General features: G+C 57.0%; 1 protein-coding gene across 1 annotated transcript; it reads left to right on the top strand.

The window, feature by feature from the left end:
* The first annotated feature begins 8,586 nt into the window (after window positions 1-8,586).
* LOC112896887 (chromosome partition protein Smc-like) lies at window positions 8,587-9,792 on the top strand. The gene is made up of 3 exons (XM_025965013.1): window positions 8,587-8,913; window positions 9,034-9,393; window positions 9,652-9,792. The coding sequence occupies exons 1-3, from the start codon at window positions 8,587-8,589 to the stop codon at window positions 9,790-9,792; spliced, it is 828 nt and encodes a 275-aa protein (XP_025820798.1).
* The last annotated feature ends 424 nt before the right edge of the window (window positions 9,793-10,216 follow it).

Here is a 10,216-nt window from a genome sequence, read left to right as displayed (position 1 = left end):
CGTGCTGCCCACGAGGGCCAGGGGCGGCGGGGCGGAGGTCCTGGCGGCGGCGGTGGAGCAAGGCCGCGGAGAGGGGCTAGAGCTGCGGTGGAGTTTGTGGTGGCGGCGAGGCACGTCGTGGGGGGGTACTTATAGGCCGAGGGGGGGGGGGAGATGGCGCGGTGGAGGTCGGCGAGCTCGGGGCGGTCAGTAATGGTGGTGGGGGCGGGGTTGCCGCTGCGCAGGGCGGCCGGTGGCGTTGGTCGTCGCTGCGCAGGCGCGTGGTGGCGTGTAGCGGGGAGGGGTGGCCTGGGGTGCACGGCGTGCGCAGGGGAGGGGCCGGGTTAGGCCGTTCCTGTGGCGTCGTCAAAGGGCGGGGGGGGGGGGTGGTGGTGGTGGCCGGCGTTGAGCTCTGCTCGTGCCGTGCTGCGTATGCAGGGGAGGTGAGAGGAGCAGGAAACAGGAACAGAGAAAGGAGAAAGGGGAAAGAGGAATAGGGAAAAGGAAAAAGGAAGAGGGGGAGTCGGCGAAATTCGCGGCGACGATCGTGAGCGTGCGGCGCGACGCGCGAGGGGGTGCGGCGTCGGCGGGATTCGCGGCGACGGTCGCGAGCGCGGGGTTGAGCACGCGGCACGGCGCGCGGGTCGAGGAAGAGAGAAAAGATGGCGATTATCTTTTGGGGGTCAGACGGCGAGACGCCGGGGAATTGTCTTGGGCGATTAAGAGCTCGGGCTGTAGAGGGTTTTAGGATTGATCCGAACTTAACAACGAAAAGGTTTTTAAAAGATACTTTTAGCGAGTGATTTGTACTGTAATTTAAATAGGGTAAAACGCGGGCGTTACACAGGTTCATCTCCCAACTTGGGGAGAGAGGACTACTCTTCTTCAAGCTCCTGAAACGCCAAGATAAGTTCCAATGGACGGAGGAGGCTGAGTGGGCCCTGCAAGATCCGAAACATCACGTTCATTCTCCGCCGGTCCTTATAGCACCACTGCCGGGGGAAGATCTACTGCTCTATATTGCGGCAACAACTCATGTTGTCAGCAGTGCTATTATAGTCGAGCGAGGTGAGAAAGGCCATGCATTTGGAGTGCAGAGGCCTGTATATTTCGTCAGCGAGGTACTCTCTGAATCCAAGGTACGGTACCCGGCAGTTCAGAAACTTTTATATGCAATTCTGATTGCCTCAAGAAAGTTGCGCCATTATTTCGATGAGTACAAGATCACTGTGATTATGGATTTCCCTTTGGCGGATATTCTTCATAATCAAGATGCCACTGGGCGTATATCAAAGTGGGTAGTGGAACTGGGGGCTTTGTCTATCGACTTCAAGCCATGCGCTGCAATTAAGTCTCAAGCCCTAGTGGATTTTATGGCTGAGTGGAGAGAGAATTAAATTCCAACTCCAGTCGACAAGCCAGAGCATTGGACCATGTACTTCGATGGATCTCTCAAGCTCGACGGCGGCGGCGCCGGAGTCCTATTTATTTCTCCACGGGGCGAACAGTTGAAGTATGTCCTTCAGATTCTTTGGGAGGTATCCAATAATGAAGCCGAGTATGAAGCCTTGCTTCACGGGCTATGTTTGGTGATATCACTAGGGATCAAGCGACTACTTATGTATGGCAATTCTCTTCTTGTCGTTTAGCAAGTCAACAAAGAGTGGGACTGCAACAAGGAGATGATGGACGCTTATGTACATGAAGTGCACAAGCTGGAAAATAAATTTTTCGGCCTGGAGGTTCATCATGTGTTACAGGAACACAACGTTGGCGTGGACATACTGTCCAAGCTAGGATCCACCCGTGCACAGGTTCTAGCGGGAGTTTTCGTCCAGGAGCTAAAACAGCCATCCATTAAGTCCTCACCTCAGGTAACCACTGATAATGGCTTCACCAGCCTGATCGGGAGGTTATGATGCTTGGGGAGGACTGGAGAGAGGCTTACATCGACTTCATCCGGGATCAAAAACTTCCAGCAGGGGTGGACGCAAGAAGTGCAGAGGCAGCTCGTGTCATGCGCAGAAGCAAGGGTTTCGTCCTAGTCGACAGCAAGCTTTATCGGCGTGGCGCACGATCAGAGGTGCTCATGAAGTGCGTCATGAAAGAAGACGGCTATGACATATTGCGGGAGATACATGAGGGCGTTTGTGGCAATCACGCAGCTTCGAGAACGCTGGTGGGAAAAGCATACAGAGCTGGTTTCTGGTGGCCCACTGCAGTGACCGATGCTGAAGACCTCGTGCGGAGATACCAAAACTGCCAATTCTTTGGAAAGCAATCTCATGTCCCGGCTCACAGTCTCATCACCATACCGCCATCTTGGCTGTTTGCTTGCTAGAGCCTAGATATGATTGGACCCTTCACAACAGCGCCAGGCGGTTTTACCCATGTATTAGTGGCTATCGACAAGTTTACCAAGTGGATCGAGTACAAGCCGATAGCCAAGCTCACGCCAGATCGGGTTGTTGATTTCATCTTTGATATCTTGCATCGCTTCGGCTTCCCGAATACCGTCATCACGGACCTGGGATCAAACTTTACAGCTAACCAGTTGTGGGAGTTCTATGAAAATGCATGCATCGAGGTCAAATATGTCTCTGTTGCACACCCAAGGGCCAATTGTCAAGTCGAAAGGGCGAACGGTATGATAATTGAGGGCCTCAAGAAAAGACTATATGATGAAAACAGCAAAAAAGGAGGAAAATGGATACACGAGTTGCCGCATGGTGTCTGGGGGCTCCGGACTCAGCCGTCCAAAGCCACAGGACAAACTCCGTTTGTCCTCGTCTATGGCTCTGAAGCTATCTTACCGGCCGACATCATGTGGAAATCCCCACGGGTTGAAATGTATAATGAAGAGGCGAGGCGGACAAAGCGAGGCAGTTAGAGCTCGATTCTGTCGAAGAGGCTCGCTGCACTGCTCTTATTCAGTCAGCCCGATACCTGCAGGGGATTCGGCGATATCATGATCGCAATGTGACTCGGCGATATCGCGATCACAACGTGAGGGAATGGTCATTCAGCATAGGCGACTTGGTCCTACGTCACATCCAAGACGAGTCCGGCCTACACAAGCTCAACTCAAGGTGGGAAGGTCCGTTCGTCGTCAAGCTGGTTACAAGACCGGGGTCTATCGACTACAATATCCCGAGGGCCAAGATGTTCCAAACTCTTGGAACATTCAGAACCTGCGCAAGTTCTACCCATAAGAAAATGTTCGGAGATAGCTGATCTCCGGGCGCTCAGGTGGTCTTTTTCTTCCGAATCAATTTGGAGGCTACGTGTCACAAGATTTGGATTGTAAATTTCTCTGTGAACATATGGAGGCTACGGCCACGTGCATGTTTTATATAAATCAACTTCTTGTCATGAGTTTCACGGAGGCTACGGCCACGTTCATGATACATCGACTTCTTGTCGCGAGTTTGACGGAGGCTACAGCCACGTCCATGCTTTATTGACTTGTCGCCATGATCTTTGATGGTCGTTTGCGATGATGATCGCATCTTTCCCAACAAGATCGATCCGTTCGATTGGTTTATACCTAACTTGTTGGATGGGCTCGCATAAGGAGCTATGTCGACTAAGCCCAGAGTCATTGCACTTGGGGCAATTTCAACTCCTTGCCAGAAGCATGGCAGCTGCGCGATGATGCTCACGTTCTTTCCCAACAAGATCGATCCGTTCAATTGGTTTATACCTAACTTGTTAGATGGGCTCGCATAAGGAGCTATGTCGACTACGCCCAGAGTCGTTGTACTCGGGGCAATTTCGACTCCTTGCCGGAGGCACGGCAGCTGCGCGACGGTGTTCGCGTTCTTTCCCAACAAATTCGATCCGCTCGATTGGTTTATACCTAACTTGTTGGACGCGCTCACATGAGGAGTGATTTCGACTACACCTAGAGTTGTTGCACTCGGGGTAGCTTCGTTTCTCCCTGCCATATGTACGGCAATCCTGCGACGATGCTCGCGTTCTGTCCTAATTGGTTAGGCCCACGTGATCGGGTCGTATCTAACTTGTGGGATGGTTTCCTACTCGGAGCTATGGCTACTTCCAGGGTCGCTGCACCTGGGGTAGTGTCTACTACTTAGCCCTTAAGCCTGGATATGGCATACCCAAGTAGAAACACCAAATAAAAATATATACAAGGCAATGAGTACTTGTTCTTTAAACCTTAATCCTTGTGGCAGAACCAACCTGAATTATACCGGCTCAAGTACGCGAGTCCACTCCTGAGGGCACCAACGTGCTTCAAACGGTATAATCCCTTGGCCTGTCGGGTAACGTCCCGATAAACCACCGATACACAGGATCAAATAGGGTTACCTCACACGAAGGTGAGTCCAGAGATACAGTCACCATCATATTTTACATAACAGGGAATTACATTACAAGAGTTTCTAAAAGTAGTATGAAGTTCCAAATTTGGAAAAATTATTACAAACGGTTAAAATTATGGTTTTTGGCAGCGGAAAACATACGCGACGATACGCAACACGTCGTCAAGACGGATGTCATGCTAAGCCTGGGCACGACATCACTCAAGATCATCAGTGTTGGTCAGGGACGGATCCCATTCCATGGACCAACCATCTGGAAGAGCACAGGGCCAAGGCTAGGGAAGAGTAGGGTCTTCAAGACTTTACCTGAAAAATATAAAACTAGTAAGGCTGAGTATACTAATACTCAGCAAGGCTTACCCGTTTCATGGTATACTTAGCCATGTAACTTGACTTATGAAGGCTTGTAATGGTTCTGGGTTTAGTTTCAGCTGAAAAGCAACAAAAGTAGATCCTTAATTTCAACTTTTAGCTTTCAGGTTCTAGTTGATTAACCATTCTAGATAAGCACCTATATCTACTCAAGCAAGGTAGAGCTCTTTATATCAACCATTAGCATTACTCATCATATAGTTGCTCTTGTTACTCTGTGTGATAAAGGGATCAAGCAGTCTCAATCTTCGTGAGAAGCGGATGATTCTGAATCGAATTTAAGCTTGCAAGGTAAACCTAACTCACACGCTTGGAACATCCAACGATAGTTCCGAAGCAACCGTTTGCCTTTCATTCCGACTCGTGGACAGGTCCACCACAAGCGACTGCAGGACTATACGCACTTCCAAAGTGCAGGACATACTGTCGGAGGAAATCTCCAGCAGGGTGGCAGTAAGCACCCGCCTAATCCTAGTTAAGGATGGGTTTGGAGGAGACTTAGGAGCGCTCGATCGATGTGCGGATGACCACAGGAAGGACGCAAGGAATTAGAGTGGTTCGGGCCGCCGGAGCGTAATACCCTATGTCCACTTTAGTGTTGTATTGACTATGCAAGCCTGAACGGAGAGCCGCATGATCGCGCGTGTGTGTAAAAAAACCCCCCTTCTAACGAGTACACTCTCCCTTTTATAGTCCAAGGGGAGTGCTTACACTGTGCGGGGCCCCGACAGGTGAGCTCGGCCAACAGGAGCCTGCTCTATGATAGATGTGGAGATCTTCATCTCCAGCTCCTCTCCGTAGTCTTCTCATTCAGGAAGTTGATGTACGTATCTGTAATCAGGATACAGTCGTGTGCAGCCATACCTGCACAGTGACCGCTATCCGCGTCACCCAACAGTGAAGTCGTGCTGTCACTGTTGGGATGGGACCTTCTGTCAGGCGATGGTAGAGTGCTGACCCATTGCGCGCGCACTGTTACAGCGCACGCCTTGGCTCGTTCATTACAGGCCATCATCACGCACGCGCGCAGCGCCGTGACAGGACTGCACGCCGCCCGCGCACTATGCACGGTGATACGACGCGCCGCCTTCAGATCAGGCAGGTTTCCTGCCCCGTGTGTCAGTAGCAGGCCGCTCTTTTTGACTTGGGCGCGCCCGGCCCAGCTATCGCATTAAATGCTGGTAGGTGGGCTGGAGACCCGCGAAGGGCCTTTAGCCGCAGGCATGTGGCAGGGCCAGCCCCGCTCCCACCGCAGGACGGCACGCGGTGGCGCCGGACCCCTTCCCGAGGGGAGGGGGGTCCGGGCCCCCCGGGGCCGGTCGGAGCGGTCTGGCCTGTGATGGTCCGGCCATCACACGTGGCGGCCCCGGACCTCCCTGGTCGGGGGCTACCCGAGAGCTCTCCAGCCTTCCTGGGGTCGTGGGGGCCCCGGTTCCGGAATAGCACGGGGAGGGTCCGGAGACCACGGTCCCAGCTGTCAGACCCGGGCCGTATGCCACGTCCCCCAGAAGGCAAAAGGGGAGATTACGGATTGCGAGACGCCAAGGGCCTGGACACCCTATCAGGAGGTACCCCTGTCTGTATGTACCGACAGAGGCCCCCGGGCCCACCTCGGAGAGGGACGAACCCGCAGGTGGGGCCAGATCTCAGCACCGCGCCGGGTGGACAGCTTGTTCCCGTCGGGAAAGGGCATGGAAGTCTTTTTCCGGCAGAGTGGGAACCCCGATGGGCCCGTCCCCCGTCCGCGCCGTGCGCGTCAGGCGGTTCAGATTCTTGTCTTGTTCGAGCCCGTCCTGCGACCTGGGCGGTTCGGATTCTACTTTTCCCTCCTTTCCTCCAGCGGCTGCACCCATGACCGGCGGGCCTGGGCCCACCGGTCATAGGGTGTGGGAGGAGGTGCCTGGTGCAGGCAACCGTTCGACTTCTCCTCGGTCACCGCGGGCGCGAGAAGGCAACAGCATTTTGCATAAAAAGTATGCGCCGAAGGGAACGGCTACCTTTTCGCTCTTGCCAACAACAAACGCCGCAGCGCCCCTTCGTCTCCGCATCCCTTCTCGCGATCAACTTCCTTGCGCTCAGCTTCCTTCTCTTCCCAGCCCCTTGCAATCCATCCCTAGCGAACTCACCGCCATCGCCATGTCTTCGCTTCCTTTCCCGCGCTGCTTCCAGAGCCAGGGCTAGTTGGACTCAGTGCGGCGCCTTCTGGGATGGATCGCGCCGGCACAAGCCGGGAAGGTCAGGGCCGGCAAAATCCCCCTCCGCGACCTTGCCGCGGGGGAGTTTGTCCTTTTCAACTCGTACATTATGTGCGGGTTGGTTCCTCCGATCTCCTCCTTCTTCCTCCTGCTCCTGGAGGAGTTCGGCCTCCAACTTCACCATCTCACCCCCCACTCCGTCCTCCTCGTGGCGGTCTTCGCCCATTTTATGGAGATGTTCGTGGGGGTGTGCCCTTGCACCACCATCTTCAAACACTTATACGCCCTGGTCGGGACCGGGAAGACTAAGCGCAGCGAGATCGGTGCTTATTACTTCCAGCTCCGGCACGGGATGGCGGGCTCCTACATCGCCGCCTTCTCCAGCTCCAAGTGGGAGGACTGGCGCGAAGGTTGGGTCATCGCGGCAGTCGATCCCCACGACAATCTGGAGCTGCCAACGGAAGGTCCCCAGAGCGACCGGAGCACCTGGAAGGCCAGGCCAACAATACCAGCGGAGCTCGACCCGGAAGGCCAGGCCAACAATACCAGCGGAGCTTGACCCGGTGCTGTACCGGATCAAGAAGCTGGCAAGGAGCGGCCTGACTTCCATGATGGTGCTGGGGGACTTCCTGAAGCGGCGAATCGCCCCCCTGCAGCAGCGGTCCCGGATGGCCTACGTGTACACGGGGCTAAATGACTGCTGCAGGATCGCGCGCGGGCCAGGCGGCGACTTCACCAGGACGAGCTAGAGGCGGCGCTCCGGGCGATGACCGGCGAGGTGTTCATCCCAGAGTCCTTGGTCCTCCCGAGCGGGGTCAAGGCCCTGTGCGAGGACCAGGCATTGCGGTCATCAGTCCTGGCGTCGATGCCGACCGTGGACGAGGGCGGCCTGGCGGTCTGGCAACTGGGAGGGGACCCCAACCGCGGGCTCCAGATCCCTGGCGCCACACCGGACCGCCAGCAACGTACCAGCGAAGGTGCCGGGGAGCCGGGACCCGGAGGTCCGGCCCCCGGCGGGAAGGGGAAGGAGAAGTTGCCGGTGCCGGAGCACCGGCACAAGGACAGTGCGGGTGCTGCCTCGGCCCAAAGGAGCGACGAAGCTCAGGGGGCAGCACCTGCACGGAGCAGCCAAGCCGAATGGAGCAAATCCTGGAGGCTCCAGTGCGGCGACGGCTCCTTGGTCGGGGAGCCGGCGCCCAAACGCCAGAAGACGGCGGGGGTAGAGGAGCAGAGCGGAGCTCCACCACCCCCGCCACAGCAATAGCCGGAGAGGAGACCGGAGGAGACGCGACGGCCTCCTCCGAGGCAGCAGACTCCTACACCACCACCGCCAACATGGTGGCCGGCGACGCCACCGCCGTCGCCGATAGAGCAGAGGTCGCAAGCCCCACCCCTGCCACCGGAAGCATCAGCAGCTGGAGACCAACACCAGAGGTCCGAGGGGTCCTCGAAAGGGAAGAAGGTCCCCCCAGCTGCTCGGGGCAGATGGGAATGGTGCAACTTCCCGTAAGTAGTCTTGTCAGGGTTTTTCATTATCCCTCTTGATTTCTGGTCCTTATCCATATTGGTGGTACGGCAGGCCCCAATCTTCAGATGCTCCAACTGGGGGACCCGGCCCCCAGCCAGCGCCGGGACCCTTTGGGCCGACCCCAGCAGGACCCCCGCCCGAAACAGCTCCAGAAGCCTCCGGACCCATGGGTCCGGATCCGGAGGCCTCCTCTCCGCCACGACCCGAAGCTGCCCCCCAGAAGGAGGCCGCCAAACCTGCTGCAGCGACAGAGGCAGCGGCAGCAGCTCCGGACGTCGAGGCCGGGTCCTCACTAGCTGAGCCAGCAGCTGAAGGGGCTGCTGCCATGGCGGAGGCTGCAGTGCCAGAGGCAGCAGGGGCGGCGGAGATCACTGCTCTGGAGGCCGCGGAGGCGGCGGCACCGGAGGCAGCGACATCGGAGGGAGCAGAGGCGGCGGTACTGGAGGAGGAGGAAACAGTGGTGGTGCTGGGAAGGTGCCTCCTCCCAAGCACGGCAGAGATCCCTCTCCCCCGACTCTTAGCCAAATGCCACCAAGCTCAGCAGGAGCTGGAGGCTGGCATGCGCCGGGAGTGGGAGAAGCTGGAGGCAGAGCGCCACCGACTCTCCGACTAGGAGGTCCGCCTGGGCGACCGCATCAACTCCATCTCCGCCCGCTACGCCGAGGAGCGTGCCAAGCTCGTGCTGGGGCGCGAGCTCCCGCGGGAGGAGATGGAGCAGGCCCGCGACCGGGAGGCGGCTGCGCTCCAACGGGAGAAGGCGGCCACGTGGCGGGAAGCGGAAGCCCTTAAGCGGCATATCGCCATGGAGGAGAAGATGTTGGCGGCGGCAGACAGGGAGCGGACCGCCCGAGAGCTGGCGGCTCAGGCCAAGAAGGCGTCGGCAGTGGTCGAGGTGGAAAAGTCCGCCCTCACAGATTTGGCGGTGGCGGCAGCTAAGAGAGAAGAATGGCTGGCCGCCCGCGAAGCAGAGGAGGTGGCCCGGCTCCAGGAGCTCCAGAAGTGGGAAGAGGCCGTGGAGGAGGAGCTGGCAGTCGGGACCCGGAGGCTCCAGGAGCGCGAGGCGGCCCTCCGGGAGAGGGAGGCCAAGGTGGAGGGACTCCTGGCGGAGCGGAGCGCCGGCATCGACCGGTTAACAAGATGGGTTGGTGCGGTGAACCCTCTGCTAGAAGCACTCGGAGCCAACCCCATCTGGGTGCTGGAGGCTCCTTTGCCATTTGGCGCCGCACTCCAGCTACTGGACTCCACCGCCAGGCGGCTACAGGACGTGGAGGCCGGCATACAGGACCTCCTGGAGACAGAGGGGCGAGCAGTTGCTCGGGGGATGGCTGAGTACATCCTCACCAGCTTTCAGAGCCATGACCCCACCGTCTAGCTGACTCCCATCTTGGTCGGACCCCTCCAGACGACAGCAGCCGCCGCGCGAGAAGGGGTCCAGGAGGCGGTGGACATGGTCGCGGCCCGCCTCCGGCGTCGTCCCGATCCTGCAGAGAGTGGGGACACCTCCAGCCAGCTAGGACAATAGGGCCATCTGCCTTGTTATCAATTTTTGTAATATAACTTTTGTTATTGTAAAATAACTTCGTAATGTTGTGTATATTATTAGTGATGCATTTAAGTATTTCGTGCGTCTACTTTTTTGCGAAGAAAAACTTAGCTGTTTTCTTGGTTGTCGATCTGTAAAGTGTTCTTGAGCACACCGAGGTCCCGTGGCCCCCTGGGAGGTAGTCGCGATAGGTCAGGGCTAGCTGCCATAGAACCGAGGTCCTCCACATGACTTAGGATCGACGCTTAGTAGA

The sequence above is a fragment of the Panicum hallii genome, chromosome 1 (genome assembly GCF_002211085.1).
Source record: "Panicum hallii strain FIL2 chromosome 1, PHallii_v3.1, whole genome shotgun sequence".
Taxonomy (NCBI): domain Eukaryota; kingdom Viridiplantae; phylum Streptophyta; class Magnoliopsida; order Poales; family Poaceae; genus Panicum; species Panicum hallii.
The sequence above is the reverse complement of the archived record's forward strand: the minus strand, read 5'-3'. Positions and strand labels throughout refer to the sequence as shown.

What these genes read in the sequence shown, in the direction of transcription:
- LOC112896887 (XM_025965013.1), top strand. Translation starts at nt 8,587, where the DNA reads ATGGGTCCGGATCCGGAGGCCTCCTCTCCGCCACGACCCGAAGCTGCC. An exon ending in GGTGCCTCCTCCCAAGCACG is followed by an intron (nt 8,914 to 9,033) that starts GCAGAGATCCCT and finishes CTCTCCGACTAG; the next exon opens with GAGGTCCGCCTGGGCGACCG. An exon ending in CCGCCCGCGAAGCAGAGGAG is followed by an intron (nt 9,394 to 9,651) that starts GTGGCCCGGCTC and finishes GCCGCACTCCAG; the next exon opens with CTACTGGACTCCACCGCCAG.